The sequence below is a fragment of the Peromyscus leucopus genome, chromosome 18 (genome assembly GCF_004664715.2).
Source record: "Peromyscus leucopus breed LL Stock chromosome 18, UCI_PerLeu_2.1, whole genome shotgun sequence".
Lineage (NCBI taxonomy): Eukaryota > Metazoa > Chordata > Mammalia > Rodentia > Cricetidae > Peromyscus > Peromyscus leucopus.
In genome coordinates, this window is record NC_051078.1 from 14184270 (window position 1) to 14210293 (window position 26024).

A 26024-nucleotide genomic window follows, 5' to 3' on the forward strand; every position below is an offset into this window, starting at 1 on the left:
GTGATTGGTATATATAAAGCATTATGTTTCCCATGTCCAATGATGGTTTTTTTTCCCCTTATGAGACCTACTGATATAAACGTGGAACAAAATTATGTTTGCCATGTTTTTATAATGGATCCTCTGTGAAGGACTCAATGGGGGTGATAATAATATTGCCACAAGGAGATATAACATGATGGTTAAATGAAGACTTTGGACTCAGAGGACTTGGGTTCAGATTTTAGTTCCTGAGCAGCACACTTGACTTCTCTGGACTCAGTTTCCTCATAACATCTCACATGCCAAGTGCTTGGGAAAAAGCCAGGCATACAGTAAGTATTTAAGACATATCATTGTTAACTATGTTTTGATTCCTTATTACATTCTACTTGTTTATGCTGTGTGCATACGTGTATATACGTGTGGGTATGCACATGCCATGGGTCATGTATGGATGTCAGAGGACAACTTGCGAGAATCCGTTCTCTCCTGCCACTGTGTGCTTCTCAGGGATTTAACTTGGGCCATCAGGTACAAGGACTTTATCAACTCAATCTTCTTGTCAGCTCTTGTCGCCAAGTTTTGTAAAACAGATTTTTCATGTATGTGCATGTTTGAGTGTGTGTGTGTACACATATACATGTACTTATAGATGTCTGATGAAGGTGTCTGATTCTCTAGAGCTAGAGTTATAGGCAGTTGCGTGCCATCTAATGTGGGTGCTGGGAACTGAGCTCTGGTCCTCTGGGAGAGCAGTAAGTACGTTTAACCATTGAACCCTCTCTCTAGCACATCCCCCCAACACCACCTTGTTGCTATATTTTAAGGCTCCCAAAACATATACACATTTATACAGATTTTTTTTTCACATACTGTCATCAATTAGGGTCTTATATACCCAGGATACTTGATTCCTTGCATGTATGGTAAAGTCATATGAACACTTGAAAAAAATTAAATACATATAAATTCAAATTACCAGCAAAACATCCATAGAGTCAGAGAGTTAAGGGAAGACATACTCTATGTCAGAAACACACCTCTAAAGCTTCATCATGCCATCACTCCAACATTCAAGTGACAGGAAAGAAATCATGCCACCTGGAGGAGCAGTTTCTTCCATCCATTGCAAGAAACCCCAATGTCTTCACATATTTGTCCTTTTCAATAAAGTTGAAATTATTCCAGCTTTATTTATATGCCGCCCAGCCTGACTGATTTCACGTCAATATTAAAAGCTGGTGCCAGGCAAGAGGACTCAGCTTGGTTAACTGGTGAGTGAGTTTGGTCCCTTGGTCCCATAGGTGGCAGCAGCAACCCAATTCTACAAAGTTATCATCTGACCTTGGCATGCCCCCACCCCTGTTCTCCCCATCTCGGTAAATAATGAATAAAATTTAAAAAAAAATTAAAATACCCCCTCTTTTTTTAAAGGGAGAGTGAATTGTATCTGTCTTTATCTATGTGTTTATCTGAGACTCTCTCTCTCTCTCTCTCTCTCTCTCTCTCTCTGTGTGTGTGTGTGTGTGTGTGTGTGTGTGTGTGTGTGTGTGTGTGTGTTTGCCTGTACAAGCCTATTCATCCACATGCAGAGACCAGAAAAGGACATCAGGTGTCCTGTACTATTATTCTCTACCTTATATTCTTGAGTCACTGAGTCTGCAGGCAGGCTGGCCTCCAGTGAGCCCCGCCAATCCTCCTGTTTACGGCCCCGGGGTTACAGGAGCGCACAGGAGTACCAGGCTTTTTATGGGCTCACTTGGTACGCAAAACTCAAGTCCTCATGTTTGACCTTCAACATCTCTTGTGCAGCCCTGGGTCCCATCCACTTCTACTAAACCCATTTGACTAGTTCCTTTCGGTGGAGCCCCAGTTATGTAGCTTATTGCGCATCCTAGTACTCACGTCTCCCAGATGAGCCCGGGGAAGATTGATAGACTCTTGGTAAGAGTGGACCAAAGAAAGAGGTTACGTTGTGCTCAGCAGTCTGACACATGTGCCCCATTGTCCAGAGCAGACCTGTGCAGCAGGGCTCTCTTTAAAGGAAGGTGGCTTTCAAAACCAATGAGGAAATCGGCCAGGCAGGAGTGTGGTGCCTGCACCCTGGTTTGAGTGGTGTCCACTTGAAAGATGGAAGCCCTCGGGTCTCCTAAGCTTGCCTGGCCTTCTTGTGTTTCCCTGGATTCGTTACCAGAACAAGGCAGCTCCCAGCAGACGATACAGTCTGACTCGCTCATCCAACAACCGTTAATTAGCATCCCATCTCCTTTCTAAGTCACAATAGCTTATTTTTACACACACACCGAACCCCCACCCCTCACCCCCTTGCATTGGAGGCAAATAGAAAAAAAGAGATCAGAGGAGTGTGGATGCTTTTGAGTATCCGCCGAGGGGTGGGATGGGACTGGATACGCAGCTGTTCAAGGGGCCCAAGTTCATGTTTAGATGATTGTTTTGAGTTGCATCTTAGGGCTTATTTATTTTATGTTTATGGTGTTAATATTCTGATCCCGCCCCTTGGCGCCACCCTATGCCCTGACGTAAAAGCCTATTCTTAAGGGAAAACTCTGCCCATTTCCACCTCTCTCTCTCTCTCCCTCTCTCTCCCCCTCCCCTCCCTTTCCTCCCATGAGGTGCGTACCTCTCGAACCCCTCGCCCTTCTCCCTCCCTCCCTCCCTTTCTCCCTCCCTCCTTCCCTTCCCTCCCTTCCTCTCTCTCTCTCCTCCCCCCACCACCAAATAAAACTCTTCACTGTCTGTATGGCATCCCTGTCTCTCACCCACTGAGGGGCACCTTGGCTCTACCCGCCAGAATGTCCCACATAGCCTACAATATCATAACAGTGAGAACATGAAAGAGGCAGAAAATGCCGACTTACAGATAATTTTGGGAAACCTCACTAACTGTAAGTAATTCAAAGTATCACCCTATCTAGGTGAATACAGCCCCAAATCACCACTGTTATTGTCCTACTAACTGGGCTCGGTCTTTTAGTCAAATTATCTATTAATCCCAAGAGTCCATAATTTGGAGGAGAAAAGGGGTTTTAAGAGGACCATACACATCTTGTGTAAACAAGTAATTATCAGGCTGATTGAAAACATTGTGGACATTGATTCTTTGAAGTCAGTAGTTTATAGCAAGAGGCATAGTTAGGAATTTGATTATCAAATAACAAGCCTATGTCAAAGTTACATATACATTTAAAATCAAAGAAATGTTTGCTGTATGAGTTAAAGCTATGCATCATCATATGAAAAATGGCTCTGAATTAAAGATTCAGTTTTGGGCTCTGTTAATGTATGAGAGGGATAGAATGGGGGCATATGGTCTACAGTTACTATCTAGTATCTAGGTTCTATTATTCTTAGTGCACCAGCTACATACAAGTAGGCACAGTTTCACCATTAAACATACTTTCACTATCAATGTATCATTTGATCCCTTGTGTAATCTCCTGAGGTTGGTAGATGTGCTGGTTTGAATGGCAATGGCCCCCATAGGCTCATATGTTTGAATGATCCCCAGTCAGTGGAACTGTTTGGGAAGAAATAGGAGGTGTGGCCTTGTTGGAGTAGGAGTTTCACTGGGGGTGGGCTTTGAGGTTTCAAAATTCCACACCAGGCTGAGAGTCTCTGTCTCTGTCTGTCTGTCTGTGTCTGTCTGTCTGTCTTTCTCTCTCCCTCTTTGCAGATCAAGATGCAAAGCTCTCAGCCATTGCTCCAGCACCATGCTTGCCTGCTTCCTGCCATGATGGTCATGGACCAACCTTCCCAAACTCTAAGCAAGCCCTCAATTTAATGCTTTTTTTTTTTTTTATAAGAATTGCCTTGGCCATGGTGTCTCTTCATAGCAGTAGAACACTGACTAAGACAGTAGATAAGCAACAGGTATCATCTGTTTTTGTGTCATTTCATAGGTAAGGACACTGAGAGCCTCGAGGTCTGTTAGGAATGAACTTTGTGATTCAACTCTCCTCTGATCCTGACACCGACTCTCAGGCAGTCCACAGGATTAGCCAGTGTTCTCTTCCCTCTGTGGTGATGCTGAACAGGGTTGCCTGCTTTAGCTCTTATTAACCCAGAGCATCAGTTACCACATGAAGAGATGTATGTATGCTCACTAAGCTGTATGTAGACTGATACTCCTTATGAAAGGGGTAGTATTTATTGACCGAGGCCCTATAGTTTATTTAAATGACACGAAATCAATTAAATAAGAAGTGTGGGGGCTAACAACATCCAGAAGCAAGCTGTGTTGACATGCTGAGTACTTTGAACTAAGGAGCAGCTTCAGAAGCAACGTATCTCCTTGGCCTTTTCTCACTCTAGAGCCATTAAAAGCATTTGTTTATAAAAAAAAAAATAGATCTTAAGACAAAATCCTGTTCCATAGAGTTTTTCTCCATTTCTGGGAGGAAGAATAAGTACAACAGAGGACGTGACAAACTCTGACATCCACCTGTTACCACTGGATTAACCTCTTGTCCAATACGTCTATAATGAGCTCCAGTAATGAATAAACCAGCATCATGACAGAGTATTCATATAAATCCAACATGGTTGCCCATTTTTCACAGAATCAAAGTGGAAAAGTTTTTTTCTTGGATTTTTGGGCCTATATTCCTATTTCTAAACATTTCTGTATCACACAAAACTTTTTGAGGGGTAAGGGGCTTGAGACAGGATCTGGATATGTATCCCAGCCTACCTTTAAATTCATGATCCTTCAGCTACACACTCAGCCAAACTTTTGGTGAAAAACAAGAACCAAGAAAGAAAACTAGAGTCAAATCAGGCCAATGAGGCAACTACAAGGTTTCTTGAAAACCTAAATGTGATTCATCACCAATACTGTTTTACAGGCTTTTCTGTATGCTCTTCCACTTAAAAAAATGAAATGTGATTTCACATTTGATAATGTGAGTATACATTTTATAACCTGGAGCACTAGTTTCAGAATGTCACTCAAACAAAACAAACAAACAAAACAACAAAAAACAAACAAAACCAAAACCGAACAAACCTCAGCCCCATTATTAAAAAGTGAATTTTACATGTGTTTATTTGTATGTATGGCCAGGCACAGATGTGTGTGCACAGACAACCTAGTGTATTGTTCTCTAAGAGAGAGGTTAGTGATTTTGTGTGGCTGTGCTGGAGTCCAGAAAGTGATCCAAGCGTGGGGCTGTGATGTGTCAAGTACCTTGAGCTGAAGTGGCAGCTTCAGAACCAAGACTCAGACTTCCTGCCCCTGACTCTCAACTCTCAGAGCCCCAGGAAGCCTCACGGGGCTCCCTTTGAAGCATCCTTATCTGACTGAGGGAAGTTCTTCCAGACCCTCCCTAGAATCTCAAAAGGAAGATTCACCAGTGGAAAGAAAACGGGAGCTGACACCACACCCAGAGCCCAGATGAACTTTGTTCAAGACTCTTATCTGCTGTTCTGGCCCACTTATTTCCTCTAAAAACAATTTCTCAGGATGGTTATCGTGGCTCACTCTGGTAATCCCCAGTACTCAGAAGGCCAAGGGAAGGGGATTGTGAGTTAGAGGTTAGCCTGGGCTATCTAGGAGTATCCTGACTCAAAAAAACTAATGCACAAACAAAACAAAACATACAGAAGACTTAAGTCAAAACAAGAACCACTTCCCCCAACAAATTTCTCTAACACAGCTTATGCCCGCCCTACACTTCATTCTCCCATAGGAAAACTATCTGTAACCTTTTTAATCTTATTGATTTATTGAATGTTCACTTTCCATTCTTGTGATGTTCCTGTGTATCTACAATGTTTATGTTCTTCTCTTCTTGACAATATATGTTAGCTTACTCCAGAAGATGAAGTTTCTGAAACTTCAGAGTGCAGAGGGAAAGCTCCTTTACACTTATGGTGTGTTCTGTACCATCCTTAACTGGAATGTGGCTTTTCAAAAATTTACATCATTTGGTCAAGTAATTTCACATCTATGAATATAGCTTAACATATGTTAGCTAGTTAGAGGTGTGGACAAAAAAAATTAAGGCAACTTTAACATCTATTAATAAGCAAATGACTTCATGAGTTTTGATCTATCCACACAATGGGATCCAGTAGTTATTAAAAGTAATATTTTAATGAACTATGACAAAAAAGGATGCTCATAATGTTGAAAGCATAATACACATCGAGATAAGTATACCCCATTTTTCTCTTTTATCAATTCTAAGCCTTCCTATGTCTTCTATTAGCATGCATCCCATTTTCATCTCTTGCCCTTACCAACCTCTAGACTTTTAACTCTAAGTATCACCCCCAAAGTCTCTAGGACTCCCCGAACTTCATACTTGAAATGCAAAGCTCATTCTCTTCTCTCAAAATTCCCCCTTATTCTTCCAATTGGGGTTCATGGCACCCCCATCCACTCAGCTCTCTAAACCAGAGGCCAATGCTCCTTCATCTTCCTCATCTTCAAATCATGACAAAACCCTGTGGCTCTCAGCTCTGGAAAACTTCTTAACTCCCATTTCTCAGGACCCTGCCTCTGCCTTAACTTGGTATTTCACTAGTTCTTGTCTGGACTACTGCTGCTACAACTTTCTAACTTATTTCTCTCTGAGTTTCACACATTCAAACCCCAGGTCCTCCATCAACTATGTTCCCAGTGTACAAATGACATCATCACTCTTCATTAAAAAGATCCTCCACGACTGGCCGGGTGGTGGTGGCGCACGCCTTTAATCCCAGCACTCGGGAGGCAGAGCCAGGCGGATCTCTGTGAGTTCGAGGCCAGCCTGGGCTACCAAGTGAGTTCCAGGAAAGGCGCAAAGCTACCCAGAGAAACCCTGTCTCGGGGAAAAAAAAAAAAAGATCCTCCACAATTCTCCACAGCCTGTATGAGGAAACCCCAAAGGTATTAGTTTGATTTTGGGTCCTCATTGCAAAAACCCTTTTCAGTCTCATTTTCCAGACTCCCCACTATTCCACCTGTGCTCCAGACACCCTGGATTGCTCACACCTGGCTTGCCATGTGGTTTCTTGAATGTCTTCATGCGCTGTTGTTTGGTTGGCCTGCCCCCCTCCCCCGCCACCCCAGATACTCATCCTTCAGGCCCCTAGGCATTGTGTCAACTTTTTGGCCAAAATATGAAACTGAAGCGAATGTTTGGAACAAGTTTTTCAGACAGAGAGGGAAAGGAAGTGAAAGAAAGTTAAAATGGGATTCCTCTGCAGGGGGCATTGAAATTAAACTATTTGCAAAGGCTGAATAAGTGAATCTATCAGCAAAGAAATAGGGTGTCTATGTAAAACTTGAGTCACACTGTTAATTCAGACGGACGTTATGGAAGTAACAAAAGAGACATGCCTGTGTTAAGTACTTGACCGAAGTATGCTAGGATCAGTCATCGGGTAATTTCTCCACTTCAAGAAAAATAAATTCAGAATCGTATTGTGTTCTGAGACCAACAGCAAGCTTCTTATCTTCCCACAGTCCTCTCTTCTGTGGCCTGCTGCTACCACATGAGGACAATGATTAAGTATATGGGCCTTGGCATTAACCAAGCCTGAATCAAAGCATGGAACCCATCACATGCTAACTTGCAGGCTCTACTAAAAGGATCTCTTCCCTCTGAGAAGTTTTCTCATGTAGCATGTGCTAAGCACAGTCCCAGGGAAGTCCAGTTCTTTCTCACTCTCACTCTACAGTATTGGTGTTACTAATCCTGCACTAACGCACTCCACAAATGACCGAGGTATTGACATTGGATAGTGCTTAGCAGATGAACTCAGTGCACAACAGGGACATCAACAGTTCCCGTGGTAGGTGTGATGTGCTCAGCATTCCCTTCCTTCCTTTCCAAGACGAAGAGGGAGCTACAGTGACTGGCAGTCAGAGGTGCCCAAGGACTTTGACTCACTGTAAGACTGTAAACATCGTGTGTGTGTGTGTGTGTGTGTGTGTGTGTGTGTGTGTGTGTGTGTGTGAGAGAGAGAGAGAGAGAGAGAGAGAGAGAGAGAGAGAGAGAGAGAGAGAGAGAGAGAGAGAGAAGGTTGCACTATGCAGCTCAGGTGGGCCTTGACCTTGAGATCCTTTTCAACTGCTGGGACTACAGGCATGAGTCATCACAGTGAGCTCAAACAAGACTGTCTGTCTGCCATTCTTCTTTCTTTTTTTCTTTTCTCTTCTCTTCTTCCTCTCTTCCCCTCCCCCATACTCCCCTCCCTCTCTGCCTTTCTTTCTCTCTTTCTTTCTTTTCTTTCTTCTTTTCTTTCTTTCTTTCTTTCTTTCTTTCTTTCTTTCTTTCTTTCTTTCTTTCTTTCTTTTTGCCTTCCTTCCTTTCTTTTTCTTTCTTTCTTTCTTTCTTTCTTTCTTTCTTTCTTTCTTTCTTTCTTTCTTTCTTTCTTTCTTTCTTTCTTTCTTTCTTTCTTTCTTTCTGCCTTCCTTCCTTCCTTCCTTCCTTCCTTCCTTCCTTTCTCTCTCTCTCTCTCTCTCTCTCTCTCTCTCTCTCTCTCTCTTTCTTTTCTTCCTTCCCTCCTTCCCTCTCTCCTTTCTTCCTATGTCTAGGTCCTGGATCCCCAGGACCTCCATAGCCTAAGCAAGCACTCCAACACTGAGCCACATCTACCGTCTCCACCACCTGCCTGTTTTGACCCTACTATCACAGCTACCTTCTTTAGTAACACAATAATCCATGCTAAAAGAAGGTGAACACTGTTTTCCATATTACTTTACTTCATAAGGAATTCTTTTCATGTTGAGACTCACTTAAAAAAATGAAAGAACTCAAAATTGCCTGCAACAACTAGGTCTCTTTTATTGTAAAACCTCATTTTTCAGCTCTAGTTCTTTTTTTTTTAAATTTTTTTGTTTACTCTCATTTTGCAAAACATACCTGAGATTATTAGGATTATTAAAAGGAAGATGGTGACTATTCATTTCTTTATTTATTAGAAAGTAAACAATTTTATACATGTAAAGCGTGGGAACTTCTAAAGATATCTCCACCTCCGTATTCTTTGGAGGAAATGATTTTTGTCTATTTTAAACAATGACACTGAACACAATTGAGAGCTGGCCAGTGTTCAGTAGCCTGCATTTTCCTGGTGGTGTCAACCTACAGTGCGTTCCTTTAAAGCAGACTTCTCAGAGTCATTTTCATCTGTAGAACACTGGCGTTTCCTATATGATATACAAATGTAATATGCCTGGTCATGACGGATTTTTATTTTAATTTAAAAGTGAAGGAATGGTTAAAAACATTGTCTCCCACTGTTTTGGATTGTGACTGGCTACAGGAAATAAACAAGTGGCAGATTGCACAGCTAACATATAACATGTTTGACTTTCATATCTTTGGGAGTATATCTCAAACGTTAAAAAAGATAAGAGGCCAAATGGTAAAAGCAAAAAACAAACAATAAAGTATGTCTCTAAGTTTCGAATTATGCAGCCAAAGGGAAAAACAAAACACTTAACAGCATTCTAACGTGAGAATTATTTTTTTTAAAGTATTCTAGCTTTCCCCAGATCCACACGGCTCTCCTGTGGGCACAGTGAAAACAGAGAAAGGAAGCAGAAAATTAGTGAAAGGTAGTTCTTCTCCCTTGTGGGTGCAGGGTGAAGAGAGAGTCTGCACACCCCTGGGGGATGAACCTCCCTTGTGGGTGCAGGGTGGAGAAAGCCTGCACACCCCCAGGGGATGAACCCTGCATTATTTTAACATACAGCTCTGTCTCTGAGCAGTTCTGGTAGGATTATATCCTTGGTCTTGGGGTTAAAGAAGGGTGGCCATTCACTGGGGCTTTGACATAGTCCTACTTGCTCAGAGTAGGTTTCCTTAAAATGTGTTACATGACTACAGTGCTTAAGGAACGTTCTCTGACTGTCAACCTTAGTTCCTGCCCTGAAAATCTCCAATTAGGCAGGCACTAGGGGGCTTGGAGGAAGGTAGTGGCCGGATAGATAGGATCAGTATACATTGTACAAGCGTATGAAATATTCAAAGAATAAAACTATCAAAAAGAACAAACTAAAGAACTGACAGCACATTTCTGGTCTTTTGTTCTCACGATAATATACCACAGGAGCTGAGGATTAAAATGCTCGAGTGAACACAAGTCATGATTTAACACAAAGCCACTGCAACCTGTTAGATAATTTTCACGAGACACTCTTTTGCATATGCTTCCCTAACATTAATCCTTAACGATTGCGCACGGTTTATAGTAAGCAATGTTTTCTCTTGAAAATACATGTGCTTCAAAAACATGCACATACTCATATTTACAAATAATTATATACACGCTTCCTTCCTATCTTTGGTTTTTTTAAATATTTATTTTTATTTATGTGTTTGTGTGAATAGGCATACATGTGAATGCCCAAGGCCAGAGGAGGAGTGCCAGATTCCCAGGAGCTGGAGTTACAGGCAGCGGTAAACTACTCAATTGTGGGTGCTAGGAACCAAACTCCTGTCCTCTGGAAGATTAGTGAGTACTTTAACCACTGAGCCACCTCTCCAGCCCCCTCATACGCTTGGTGTTATTTTAATTAAATAATTATTTTGAGGCAGGATCTTACTCTGTAGCCCAGGATGGCTTTCAAGTCATAGTGATCTTCCTATTTCAACATCCTTAGTGCTAAAATTCCAGGTGTGAGCCACCATGCCCAGCTGATTTTATTTTTAATAGAAGACATGGATTTTATAAGGACATAAATATGTTCTAAGACACTAATTAAGGCTGTGGAATAATCCTTCTGTGCACTGTGTAAATTATGCTGTGATTGCTTTAATAAAGAAGGTACCTGGCCAATAGCTTGATAGGATAAGGTTGGTTAAACAGAGACATATTTTAGATAGACAGGTGGTCTTCAAACACTTCAGGGATCTATAGAATATGGCATGTAAGATGTTTTAATAACGTAAGGCTTTTTATGACAACAAGACATGTCTGCTCCTGGCAGCACCAATCTACTTCAAAAAAAGATGATGGGCATCGAAGAACCTCCATATAGAGTTTGTTTTATTTATGGCAAAAGCTTTTGTTGTATATAATTTTACCCTGTTAAAGTTAAAACCTTCCTTTTTCATTGGACAAAAAGGGGGTGGGGATGCTGTGGAATAATCATTCTGTATACTGTGCAAGTCACGCTGTGATTGGTTTAATAAAGAAGCTGACTGGCCAATAGCTGGACAGGATAAGGTTAGGTAGAGAGCCAGACAAAGGACTCTGGGACAAAGAAAGGTGGAGTCAGAGAGTCGCCAATGAGACATGGAGAGCACTGATTCTCTTTCTAATTTCTGGAAATTATATGATGTGTGTGTGTGTGTGTGTGTGTGTGTGTGTGTAGTTTTTGCTTTTTTTTTTTGGTTTTTCGAGACAGGGTTTCTCTGTGTAGCTTTGCGCCTTTCCTGGAACTCACTTGGTAGCCCAAGCTGGCCTCAAACTCACAGAGATCCACCTGGCTCTGCCTCCTGAGTGCTGCTATCACCACCAGGCCAGTTTTTGCTTTTTTAAAAAAAGTACATATAATGCAATGCCAACCTGGTATTGCTTCCTATGTTAAGTACTCTACCTGGCATTTTCTGGATTTTCAGGTCTGAGGTTTATCAGTTTTGAATAATCAACAGAGAGTTTTTAATCAAACAAGAAAGCCAGATTTAGACACATGAATTTCTTCTTATAGTCCTATTTGGTAGACAGATTTAATTGTGTGGTTCGCCTTTGTTTTTATTTTTGGTACATCCTTTACAGGTGCTCACACTATAACTCCTGGCTCCCACAAGCCTAGGCTTGTTTGTCTCTAATTCTTGGAGGTCACAAAAATATAAGCAATCATACTTCCCTGGTTTTACACCTTTCATTAAAATTTGGAAATTCCTTTAATTTTTTAAAGTTCTGCTGTGCATGCAATTTCAGTTTACCCAGTGCAACTGGGTTACAATGGAAGGTTCTTCGGGTTAACCAGTCACTGTATTGTATCAATTCTCTACATGCATACACAGATGTGCACATGAAGAGGTACACTGTTGAAGCTTGGAGAGTCCTTTTCACCACTAAGCTGAAACATGCATTTTAAACAACTGTGCAGAGATTGTCAATGAGTTAGTACATCAACAGGTTGGCACTGAATGTGACAAGGCGGGGAACATTAGGGCTTATTTCTACTGTGCTTACCACCTTAGGCTTTCATATCAGATGCACAGAAATACAGAGAGATGCATGTATAACTTCATCTATTGACAAAAAACATGCTATTTTTCTAGGATGTATTTCATTCATTACAGCAAAAAAAAAAAAAAAAAAAAAAAAAAAAAAAAAAAAAAAAAACCAGCAAGCTTTTAAAAGTTTTTAAGTCTTGTAGGCTTGTTTTGTCTCAACTAGTAGCAGAATTATACAGGAGAACTTATAATTCACCAAAAGAAAAAAAAAGAGAGAGAAATCTGAGTTGCCATAAATGGTCTAATAATTTTGACAAGAAAACAACAAAAACAAATATTAACTAAAGTCGACTATCAATTATTCCAGCAAGATGCCTAACACACAAGGAGCATTTGAGATGGCCGCCTCCAGGACCTGCTCAATTTTGTTCTTATGGTGTAAAATGTAGAATAAGTCATTCTGTAAAGCAAATACTTAGAAAATTCTGATTGCTAATGTGGAAATAAATCTACATTTGTCTAGTTTTTGGGGGGCAGGGGGAGCAGATTTCTTACTATAAAGACACTGGGAAAGTTATTACTTCCCTCCAATGTTTCTTCCAGTCTCCTTTTCCTAAGGAGTCCCCACTTGTCCCATTTCAGGCTGTCACCCACTCCTTCTCCCCACTGTATTGCCCAGCCACCCCCTTGTCTTGGTCTCGTTTGTATCCAACAGCGTCTCTCCCTTCCACTCTGCTGTTATTAACAGATTTACTGTGTTTCTCCTACTAGGAAGGAAAAGTTACCAGCAAAGGGATCTTGCTATATTTTATTTGCTTATGTTTATTATATATGTATTTCTTCCTATGTGTATGTATATACAGCTGCCACCAACCAGAATGGCATCTGTGAATAAATAAAAAAAAAATGACTTGCTTGTGGAATAATTTTAATTTCATTGTCCTTTATGTCTTTCCTGAGATACACGTGTGCAAATGAGGTACATGTATGCCATGTGCTATACTGCCTGAAGGAAGGCTGTCACTCATAGGACAATGCCAATTGTCATTTGCTGGAGGTAAGAGTGACCTTGCCACTTAACGTCTATATTCCATTTTATATGAATATTTTGTAAGTGTGTGGTGATCTCATGTACTCCAGATCTCTCCTATAGCAGGAGTCACGTGTATAACATTCGGAACTGGGCTAAACATCATACCTCATTTTTCTCCTTGAGTTTGGTGATCATGACAATCACGGGGCTGTCTTCCTGCCAAACCATCTGCCAGAAGTCATTCACAGTGTTGATCATGGGGCCCTGCGTGGCAATGAATGCTTTCTCCTTACCACTGTAGCCCTATGTGGAGTAAAGAGACAAACATATTAGCTTATGTTTTTGGATTGCAGTGGACATTTGGGGCGGCAGTGGTGGGATGGTCTTCAGGATAATGGAGTTGTGGTAGTTCAAAAGCAGCCGCCTTGACACCAGCACCACCAAGCATGCACATGGCACTTCCCAGAAAATCCAGCTCGCCATTTGGCAGTGAGGGTTGTAAAGTTCAGTTTTGCAGAGTGTGCACATGGAGCCTGTACTCAGGGACTCACAGCCAAGGAGGACTCACAGTACAACCCTTATCACCGCTGTTGATGTGACTATAACATATGTACACGAAAACACCAGCAATTTTTTATTTTAATTGAAACATATGGTATCAAGATGGGTGATATTTTATTTGTGCTCTAACAAATAAAACTTGCCTGGAGATCAGAGGAAAAAGTCAACCACTATATTAAACATAGTGATCAGGCAGTGGTAGCACACGCCTTTAATCCTAACATTCAGGAGGCAGAGATTCATCCCGATCTCTGCGAGTTCAAGGCAGAACTCTGGGAACAGAGCCAGGCATGGTGGCACACGCCTTTAATCCCAGCACTACTTAACCATAGAGGTCTGGAGGTCTATACAGACAGACAGGAAGTGATAGAGCTGGGCAGAAAGAGGAAGTGATGTAGCTGGGTGGAGAGAGGAAGTGAGACGGCAGGGCACAGAAAGGTATATAGGCGTGAGTATACAGGAAGTAGCTCTCTTGGGCTGAGGATTTCCTAGCAGTAAGAACTTGTGGCTTGGCTTGCTCTATTCCTCTGATCTCTCAGTTTTCACCCCAATATTTGGCTCTGTGTTTTTTTTTTTTATTAATAAAACTGTTTAGCAATTCATGTTGCAAGCGATCAAATTAAAGAGAACTTTATTCTGGGGAAAGAAGAAAGAAACAAAGCTTGGGGGCATTTTAGGGGAAAAAAGATAAAATAGTAAGTCAACATGCCAACCAGAGAGAAATGCATAGTTACTTACCCGAATATAATTAGCATTAATGTAAGTACTCAATGCATCGGTTATATTTTTCGGTCTTAAACACACTCTGCTGAGGGGATCTAAGGAGGAAACCAGAGAAAACACATTGAACAGATGTACTTTTCAAAAAGTCTCTAGAGCAACCATAAGCAGCAGAGAGAAGTGAGTAAGTTCAAGGCTATTAACCCAGTGTCAGTGTTTGTCTTTGGTGTGCATGAGTGTCCAACTCTTGATCTAGCTGTGACATTTGGCTCCCCTCTCCCTGATTCCTGATTCTGACATAGGTCATGGCATGTTTTGATGGAGTTTTGATTCTTGTCTCCTTTCTCATTTGGACCCTTCTCTTTTTCTTTAGAGTTTGGATTTACAGCCCTACCTTTCTCCCACTCCTTCTGAAAAGAATCGGGCTGCCCTCACCCCAATTCTTTGTATTTCACTCCATCATCCGATCCAGCCTTCAGGACCCAGTGTCCCTTGATTTAGTGAGATTAAAACATAAGATATCAGGATGGGTGTGAGGACAGGGCAAGCCAGGGGAAAAGGTTAAAAAACACAGCTCAACTTATCAAGCTTTCAGTCTGATTATAAAAATAGCAAACATAATCGATCACTATTAGACATCACACTGCTCTCAGTGCTTTAGAGATCTTACATGATTTAACCCGTGAATCTACAAAACGTTCCCTTAGGTAATGGCTACAACTCTTTCAACATTTTCCAGACTAAAATAGAGTCTTGGGTCACAGGGGCGGGCCTTCACTCAAAACACTACAAAACTTCCTGTGTGTTTTTGGATGACCAGAAAGAAGCAGGATGACTGCAAAGATGCTCAGTGGACCCATTAAGGAGTCAGGTGTGACCTGAGAGCGGGTAGGGAACTGGCGCTCAGCAACATGGACCTCTTTCGGGAGGTGGGCCTTCAGCTCTTGTGGGAGTTTCTCTGAGGGGTCATGCTGGACAAATTGTTCTGAAGTAAACTAGAGTAGGCGTGTGTGTGTGTGTGTGTGTGTGTGTGTGTGTGTGTGTGTGTGTGTGTGTGTGTGTGTGTGCTGGGAGTGTGTCCTATGGCAGCCTTATCAGCTAGAGCCCTCACAGGACAGTTACTGTGGAGAAGTCACGTGACTCTAATCATTTCAAACCATGCCACTGCCTCCAGTTTTGAAATCGTGGCAAGTCTCTACATTTCCTACAACACGTGGTTAGAGGAAGACTAGCCTTTACTCACATAGGCCACCCACTTTTGCATTCCTCATGCTTCATCCATTTTAAAGAAAGTGTCTTCAAAATAGTGGAGGTAGCTAGTAACATCTCCTCCTCACCAAGCTCAGTCTATCCATGTTGTATAAAAGTGTCGTGTTGCTCACAGTGTCCCAGGACTTTCTGCTAGACTGCTTTTTATTCCTTCATCTTTTTCTCTTTTGTTTCTGAACTCCGATGAGCTGCACTTTGACATCTGTACTTGTACATTGTCAAGATCCAAACTTTCTTTTTGCAGAACACAAGATAAAGAAATGGAAAGAGGACCCACGGAGGTATAAACAGTACTTGGTGACCAGGTTCCATGAGTGGCAGCATGGGGCTGGGGCCTAACCGCTGGCCTTTGTCTGCGCAGACCCCTTGAGCTTCTTGCTTGAGCATGATGTGCAGCCATCTGGGGTCAGTCATCTCCTGAAGCACACACACCAAAGCATGTATAGTCGTGTCCCACACCAGATGTGCAGACACATGCTGCCAGATGTGTGCCAGTGCTACTTATCTCCTGGGATTCACTCTCCCTTCCTTCTTTGGTGACAAGATCCCGGGTTCTTGCTGGGAGTCTGGACATTTGCACAGTGTGTAACTAGCTCCCTTCTTACCATCTCTTGCAGTTAGCTACACAACTCGGCTGTCATTTGTAAATGAAGAGTGATGTGTATGACGTTACAGTCATGGGAATAGAAAGAGAGGTGGTGATTTCCTTCTACTGCTTTTCATTTCTTCCTGCCGCTTGGGACACTGTTGTGGTGACTAGAGTCTTGGACGGTGAGAATACAAGCAGAACCTTAACCAGAGAGAAAGTTCTGGATGCACAACATGGCAAGGCTGCCAGATCAACCAGGGAAGCTTCTACCTGAGTGGTAAATATATTTCCAACTTATTTTAACCACTAATATTTTAGTTGTTTTTTAATAAATATGTGTTAGTAATATATTATAATTATAATGAATAACATTCATATATATAACATATATGAATATATAAAATTCATTTTAGAATGATTAATATTTTCAGAATTCAGTTCTATATAGCTGTGTTCTGCATGTCTAGAATGTATGAATAAATATAAGTTTCTTTCCTTAGACAGAAACTAAAGTCACGGTCCTCATATTGAATAAGAACTAAGTTCTACAGAGACTAACAATTTTTTTTATCAATATAAGAAGTATTCCTTTCAGTTTAAAATGAAGCCCAAAGGCTCTGTGACTGTCCACTTGGACACCTACTGTGCTGACAGTGGCCTGGACAGTCCTGAATTGCTCAGTGTACTGATCTTTCCTCTTCTGTCTTGTAATAAACATATAGTCTACCTCTGTAATGTCTAAATTCGGAAGAAATTATTTTTAGTTATTCTGTGTAGCCACTAACCATAAGAAGCCATCAGCCACATGTGGAAATTGAGTATTTGACAAGCAGGTAGTAGGAACTGAGGAATTGAAGTTTTCATTTCATTTAATTTTATAGTTTAAATTGGGAAGTTACTTTGCTCTAAGTGGCTCATGCTTGCTCTTCTAGATAGTGTAAGCCTGAAGGTCATATATAATAACTATATATACATATATACATATATACTTTCCAAACTCTCCTTAGTGGAGGACACCAGCCTTTAATCATCTTTACCTACAGCCTCATTACCAGCTACATTCCCATCTTTACTGTATGATCTAGCTTGACAGCAAGGGCAATCTCTTGTAGGTTTTAGGCATTTGTACATACTATCTCTTACAACTTCTTTCTGTGATACTTCCTCATTCCTTGGGGCTCAGGGCTACAATCACAACTTTCAGAAGTCCTGGCTTTCTCTGGGAAATGACGCATCCACTTCCTGGTCTGATTTCCTTGACTTTTATTTCAGTATTTGCCATTTTATATTCTAAGTGCTCACATTTCTGCCTGCCCTCGATGGGTTGTGGCAAGACCCTTGAGAGAAGGGACCACGTTTGACTCACTTCTATGTTGTTTATGATTTCCATTTGATACTTAGTTCCTAAAGAGTTCATTTTTAGTAGGCGTTATTTATATCTGACTCCTGCTTATTCATTCTCTTGTGTAGATACACTGATATTTACAGACCCTCATGTTGATTGATGGGCATTTGTGTTGTTTTTATTTTTTAGTTATATGAAGTATACTGCTATTAATATTTAATGTACAGTTTTGGGTGAACTTATCTTATTATTTGGGTCATATATAATAACTATATATACATATATACATATATACCTATACACATGTGTATATATACATATATACACACACACATATATATACATATATACATACATATATATATTAACATTTTTTTCCTGTGGTGAGGGAAAACAAGGCTAAGGTCTTGTGACATTAGGAAAACCCTCTGCTATGAGCTGTATCCCCAAGTCCCATCAAACCTTAACTGTTGAGGAACTGCAGATCAAGCAGCTACTCTGTAGTCTTGCTAGCATTGTTTAACGGTTCCAATTTCTCTACATCCTTGTCAACATTTTATTGTGTATTCTTATCATAATGATAATCGTGGTGGATAGGAAGTGATGTCTCTCTTTGCTTCTGAGTTCTCTGATGGATAATGATGTTCATTATCTTTGATGCTTATTAGTCAGCTGTATGCCTTCTAAAAGGAGTTTCTATTCAAGCACTTACTCTATTTTAAAAACTGCTTTGTTGTTTGTATATATATATATATATATATGACTTCAGGGCTGATCTTTTGGTAATAGATAACCAATTGGGGAACTCTTCCCTGGGGAAGACCCTTTTTCCTGCTCTCAGCATTCCTTAGTTACCTCTGGTTCTTTGCCTAAGGTTAGGACTTTATGAGATTATCTATTAATACTGTCTTAACATTATATGGACTGAACAGGCCATATTTATATATTAGGAATGCACATAAGTATATATGATATATATGTACATATACTATATAATATATGTACTTATATAGTATAGAATATATATGCATGTGTGTTGTATATAATATATGCGAACACACAAAGAAAAAAGACATCATGAGTCTGAGGGAGAAGAAGGCAGACATATGGGAAGAGTAGGGGGAGGAAAGGGAAGGGAGAAAATGATCCAGTTATATCTTAATTTCAAAAAATAAAAAAAATTAAATCCTAAAATATTGCTTTGCTGTCTTTAATATTGGGTTGTTAGAATACGCTTTAGATTCTGTTTATAAGTCTCTTATCAAATGTTTGTTTTGTAACTATTGTTCCTTTCTGTGGGTTATATTTTACTTTTTTATGATGACTTTGAAATGTAAAACTTGAGTGTTCCAATGAAGCGCATCCCATTTGTCTTTTGGTGGCTTGTACTCTCGGTGTCATCTAAGAAACCACTGGCTACGTCAGGCTTCTGAGAATCTGTGCTTTCTCTCTCTTTCTTGTTTAGCTCCTATCTACATGCAAGTATCTGAATTAATTTTTATATATGGTCCAAGGCAGGATTCAACTTCTTTTTCCTTCATGCTTGGAATTATTTAACTCTAAGATGAAAATCAGTTTAACCATGATATGTGGTGCAATGGTGCTTTAGAACCATGGATCTTCTGGAATTGTGAGCTGGTCATTATGATGAACATAACATGAAATAAAGTTATTCTATCTCAGGTAACTTTAGTGGTGACTAGTCTTGACCTACATATTTCAACTCTAAGTTTAGTGTCTATTAGGTGTCATGAGGGTTGGAAAGGGTGAGATGGAAGTGAATGGGCGACATGGTTTTACAGGGCAAACTATTAGCTCAAGAAACTTACTCGGCAAAATGGTCTTATAACGATTTTTTGTTCCATGACGTGGAATATCAATTTCTTTGGGATCCACAAAGTTCATTGGTATTTCCTGCAAAAATAAATGATATCAAATTGTGTATCTAATGCTGACACAAAGAAAATCTTCACAGGGGGCATTGGCTCCGTGATCTTGAGAGTCATTTATAAAACAACAGACTACGCTGCTGGTTGACCAACATCTTTCCTTTCATAAACAGGTAAAATGCAGCCTGTGTGCTGACTTCTAAGAGGCGTCCCTGTGTGTTTGGAAGTACTATTTTGTATGTAGTTACTACAGAGACAGAAAACACACTGCTTGGATAGTAAGTGTTGCTGTGATATCACTTAGGAAAATACTGTTTAAAAAATGCAATATATTTGCCTTTCTTCAAAGAGCTTTTATAAGATCAGCAAAAATTTCAGTCTTTTAATATCAGTTGTGATTCTTTTAGAATTGTTAAAAATTCCCTCTGAAAGTGATAAAGTGTGGAAGGATTGTGGAATTGTATTGTGTTGATCCATATGCTGAAATGTTTTTAAGTTAAGAGCTCTTTTATAATTTCAGTGTTTCATTTGTGGCTATAAACAGAGTATGTTTGAGAAAAGGGATCGACTTTTCTCCTGCTTAAGGAGAATAGAATATTCTTATCTAGGAAGAATATTTATCACATGACTCAAATAATCAAAGAGGGAGGAGTTAGGCCGGAAGTGGGTCTATGTCCACCCATGAGACCTAAAACTGAGAGTATCCTTATATGACTGAACTCAAGTAACGAGCAAGAATTTTCTAAAGGACATCAGCAAATATTTTAAGATTTGCTTATAAACATACGGTATTTCTTAACATAAAGTTTTTAAAAGGACTGAAAAAAATTAAGGTGATATGAAATAAAATGACTGTTGTGTTATTTGGTGACTAACGAACATTAAATCCTTCCATCTTATAAAATATCTTGGTCTTACATTGTTTTCATGCATACATATGATGTACTTTGACCACACTCACTGCCTCCTATTTTTACAAGTTCCCTTTGTTCCAGTTTTCTTTGGAAAAATACCAACAATGAAGTGAAGAAGCTCATTCAGACTTCACTCAAGTTGTCTCCATATTCTGACAATCTGAAAACTCCAGGAGGGCCAGGCTCTATCATGAACTGAAAACTCAGTTACAGAGAAGAGCAACTCTCTTTGAAAAGAGTCACTTCATTAATTTTTGTTATTTTAGACATTTAAGGGAGTCTCTACTCCATCGAAACATTTAAGTTTCTTAGTTCCAAGTCATCAAAATAAAGTTGTTGAATATTCAAGAGAAAGCTTTTCTTTTCTTTTTTCTTTCTTTTTTTTTCTTTTTTGAGGCAAGATCTCATGTAGTCTTGGCTTACCTCAAACTGGCTGTGGAGCCAAGGGTGACCCTGGACTTCTGATCCACCTTCCTCTACTTTGAGTGGCATGTACCGCTATTTCAGGTTTCTATGGTTCTGGGGACCAAACTCAAGGTTTCATGTATGCTAGGCAAGCACTCTGCCAACTAGCAACTCCCCAACCCACATGCTCATTTCTGATAATTTAAAAAAGTCAGTCTGCTTTGACAATGGCCCAGAGGAAGTGACATTTTTATGGCCTCCTTTCTCTTTCACTTTACTCTGTTTTCTGACACACATTGACAATCTGTCAGGATCTCACATAGTTGCTCTCCTTGTTGACCTCATCTTTCCTTCCAGGGAAGTAGGCAATGTTAAAGGCTTTTTTCATAAACAAAGACCTATTGACAGCCCCAGAAAAGGCACTAGATGTCTTTGCTGGGCAGTGCAACCATTAATGGGCTCTGTCATCTCTGGGTCTCATTTGCTTCACATATGAAAACATGACACACTAGGATGTCTCATTTTTAAAATTCCACATTGGTATTTTACTTTGGAAGCTTGATGACAGTTGGTGTCATTAATAGTGAGGCTAGCAGATTACTGATATTTCTCAACTAGTGGGGTTCCAGATATCTGAACTGACCACAGAACCATCTATTTATTATACTTAATCACTATAGCTCAAGCTGTGTAACTGCTTCTCGATGTAAAGTCATCTAAGTGAGTGTACTCCCTCAGGCAATACCTAGAAAGTAGACTCTGACTCCGTTCTCCGTGTGTAACATCTTACTGTACATTAAGTCACCCGATGCAATACTGATTTTCCAAAACTGAATGTCATACAGCACTCACCATCCTTTGAATCCCACACTTGGTCTTTCTTGAATCGTTGCCCAAGTTAAAAAACAATAAGCAAAACAAAACAAAACCCTTGAGTACTGCCCGTTTCTTTTGGCTACCTCATTTAATGAAACGAACATTTTGCTCAGTGTTATGGATTCTCTCAATTTCTCTGAGCATATTTTTAGTGTTGACACATTCTGAGTTCTGGATTCCATAGAATTACCTCCAGGGTCTCCAGTCTGCTCCTGTCTAGTACCTGCAGATGCAGTGGCTTTTCTAAAGCAAGGCTAAGTCCCATTCCTAAACACGTATTAAAATTTGTGGAGTTTTTTTTCCTTTCTTATGTTTCTGGGGCTCAACTTTTGCCACTCTCCATTTTGATTTCAGTGCTCCAGGAAACCGGAACGTTTCAGTTTCCCACAATCACAGACAGGCTGTTTCCTAAGCTCGAAATGCCTTTCTCTGCCCGTCTCTCCAGTGCGGCCGCTGACTCTTACCGGCCCCGAGTCAGTTAAGAATCATGTCATCGCCTGAACCATCGACCAACGGGTGAGGAGAAAGCTGGTGATTCTAAAGCCATGACTCTTTACCGTTGGCCTCACAACCATTTGCCCACCGTGAGCTGCCTGAGAGAGGGCAGCACCATTTCCAGCTCTAGTGCCGAGAATATTAAAACCGGGTAAGAAAGAGCAGGCTCACCATGAATTCACTTTGAAGCAAGTGGGAACTTGCCACCACGTCCCTCAGCTGTGGCCTCGTGAGGATGCGGCTGGCCGACTGCAGGTACTCCATGGCTATCTTCTCCCGGGAGGTTGGGACGGCCACAAAAGGTTCCACATTCCCCAGGCTGCTCATGTCCAGTGTAAGAGAGACATTGGAACCTCGTCTACACGGGGGAAAGAATGTTATTGCATTTAGATATTACATGTATTACTTTGATCATACAGATTGTCTTTTTTGCACAAGGACACAGTTCAATGATATCTTTCCAGAAACAAAGGTTTTATATATATAAGTTTGATATCATGACTGACTATAGCAAGTCTCCACAGTTTCTTTATAGGAAACTGGCAATTTTATTGCTGCAAACAATTCTGAATTGAGAACATGTACTGTAAGTTATTAGTAAACATACTTGTTGAAGAAATAAGATGGATAATAATTTTAACTAAAAAAAATCAGAAAAAGTCAACACATTTAAATTGAGAAATCATAGGCAATACAAAATAACATGTATTTTTGTGTATGTCTGAAAGTTCAAAATATATATCATAGTCATTAAATGCTTTACCCATTTTCACAATGTGGTTATACTTCAAAATAGCATGTACCATACCATAAACAAACATACCTTTGATTGATTAATTAAAACATAATAAAATTAAAATAGCAATCTCTACTATAGTTCAAATGATTGCACTAATATAGAATGTAAATGTTTTAAAATGTATGCATGTGCATAAATGTACTGTAACTTTATAGTAAGTGTGGTGGTGCATACCTGAAATTCTGGGGGCTGGGAGATCACAGGCAAGAGGATCAGGAGTTCAAGGTCATTCTCGGTTACATAATGAGTTTGAGGCCAACCCGGGTTACACACGACTGTCTCCAAAAAACAAGCAAACAGGAACCAAATCAAACAAATTGAAAACAACTTTGCATTTTACATATGCACATATATATGTACATATGTATATATGTTATTCGTTTAATTTTGTAAAGCCTGTAAGAGGCCGTGGAGATCACAGACCTATAGGCTAAGTTTCAGTTTATCGTTTCTTTATGATCCCTTTTCTTCTTTTGGGAAGTCATGACTGGAGTCCTTCCCTTTCCAGGGACCCTGGTGTACTGTGCAGAAGATGTAAGCAAGCCCCTCTTAGTAGTTACATTAGCCGTGTGACGCACAGCCATAAAAGAGCACGTGACAACCAGTGGCTGCTTCACTGTCCCTCCAAACGAGCATTTGAGGAAGGGAGGTTTAAAGCCGGAGACTGTGCTCACGACTGTAAGTTAGACTACAGAGGTGTGTGTGTGTCAGGGTGTTAAATAGAGTGTCAGGGGTGGGGGTCTGGTGTCCCGCAGAAGTGGAGAGCAGGAAGAAGCAGGTCAAAACATGATAGGAGAGACAGGAAGGCAAGTCCGAGCCTGGGTCAGTTCCTCTGAATGGTGGACAACACACCGGAAAAGAGTTGAGCGGCCGAGCCTCCATTTTAAATAATGGAAAACATGCAACCAGAGAAACCTACGGAACAGTCGTTCTCCATCAGTTCCTCACGCTCTTGTATCTGCTGTGGATACAGCACTGGGGCTTCTCTATCGTCTGATAGGTAATATGATGTTTTTACTCCCGAAATGGATGGCAATGGTAGTTTTAATTCCCGTTTTAGCTTAACGGATATTCATTTTTATTTTTTTTATCTGTCACTAAATGATACACTTAAAAAAGTCACCACAGTTTGGGTGGTTTGTTTTCTTCATTGCTGAGGCAGCTGGAGTTCTGAAGCCACTGTAGAAGAAGGGAGCACCTTTCCTGGAACTGATACCAGCTCTTCAACAGAGTGTACAAGCTACACAATTTTAAGAATTGCCGGGCAGTGGTGGCACAGATGCCTTTAATCCCAGCACTCGGGAGGCAGAGGCAGGCGGATCTCTGTGAGTTCGAGGCCAGCCTGGTCTACAAAGTGAGTTCCAGGAAAGGCGCAAAACTACACAGAGAAACCCTGTCTCGAAAAAAAAAAAAAAAAAAAAAAGAATTAATTTGTTAGTCTGGCTTACAAAGCAAGGGCCTTCATCGTGGCATCCTCATACATATGTGCCCTTAAACTGCTTCATTCGACCTCCTCCCCCATGGCACTCTCCAGGTATGCCTCGGGTTAGTTTCCCCACCCCACCCCAGTTAATCCAGCATTCTGCTTTGCTGTGTTAAGTACTCCATTACTCTCTTTCCCACCTCCCTCAAGAGAATTTGATGGTCATATAAGTACTTAAGCATTTCTTTTCTTTATTCATGTCTATCGTAGGTCATGGGAATTGGAAGTGTCTGGACTTCTTAGCATTTATGAGTTCTCTATTCTTTCAAAGAAACACTGGGCTGACTGAATATTTCACAGATACATTTGCTGGTCACTAATGTGATTATATATGTAAGTCCTCTCTGTGAGGGCGTGTAACCATGTGCATCACCTTATCTATTACAGATTCATAGACTGTAATCTTGGTATTCTAGCACACTGTTTGTTTTTTTTTTTTTTTTTACTCTTTCCATACTGGACTCTTCACTGTCTAATGTGTGTGTGAGAGCCTTTCACAATAACAGCATACAGTTTTCTTTCATTTCAAATGTTTTACCTTAAATACTTCAGTGCTAGAAGGATTCATCATCATATATCTTCACTGTCAGGCTTACCAGTTTCTTTCTTTCCTGTACTTGGATATTTAGCTTTCCTTCTGACTCTTAAAAAAATTAATATCAAAGGCCTAAGGAGACGGCTCAGCAGGTAAAGGACCCGTGGGAGTTCACTTGAGTTCAGAGGCCCAGGAATCTTGATAAAAAGGCCAGGTATAGCAGCAGGCATCTGTCACCCAAGCACTGGCAGCCAGTGGGAGACCCTTAGAGACAGGTAGATTCCTGGGATTCATTGGCTAGCCAGCCTAGCCAAACCCTTAAGCTTCCGGTTCAGTGAGAGACCCTGACTCAAAAATTAAAGGGAGCATGGAGTGAAGAATCCGCTCGGCGGCATTAGCCTCCTGCCTGCATACGCATATACAATCAATATTGACGTGTCTTATTATTTATTGGAGTGCCCCGAAATACATTTTCTCATTCCACCATTATTATTAACACTTTAGGGGTGCCGAAGTAGAAAGAGATGGGCAGCAGCACCCTGAATGTTCTGTGACATATTACATATTTGATAGAGAGGTGTATGTGCACCTGGGCTTTTTTGTTTGGGGCTCTTATTGTTGACTGAAATATATGATTTCTTGTGTTTCTGGGTAGGAAATAGACAGAGTAGCAAAGAATGGTTCTGCTTTAAGGCCAAGAATTTAATCTATTTTTAGTGAGAAACTGTTTTTTAAAGTTTTTCAATCCGGTGGTACTTGCCTTTAATTTTGTAGGAAATCCTGGTTCTGATTATGGCTTGTTTTAGTTTTAGTGTATTTGTGAGAATTTGGCTTTTGCTGTCTTTTTAAAAAATTTTTATTTATTTATTTTCTCAGAAAGGAGTCTGGAGATGTTGTTTCTGGATTGCTAGCTAGAGGCCACTTTAAAGCACAATTTCATTCAATTTTCATTCACAATAGACTATGTGTCTACAGTCTGTCACTAG

The 26024-nt window shown here is 40.4% G+C and overlaps 1 protein-coding gene across 3 annotated transcripts in view; it reads right to left on the bottom strand.

Moving 5' to 3' along the window:
* The window catches only part of Ptprr (protein tyrosine phosphatase receptor type R), a 246902-nt gene that overhangs the window by 25435 nt on the left and 195443 nt on the right, over positions 1–26024 (bottom strand). For all 3 annotated transcript variants that reach the window (XM_028877961.2, XM_028877962.2, XM_037196754.1), the window contains 4 exons: positions 22393–22579; positions 19472–19556; positions 14458–14537; positions 13324–13461 (listed from right to left, as the gene is read on the bottom strand). In XM_028877961.2, coding sequence (XP_028733794.1) covers positions 13324–13461; positions 14458–14537; positions 19472–19556; positions 22393–22579 — 490 coding nt within the window. The remainder of the gene's footprint in view (positions 1–13323; positions 13462–14457; positions 14538–19471; positions 19557–22392; positions 22580–26024) is intronic.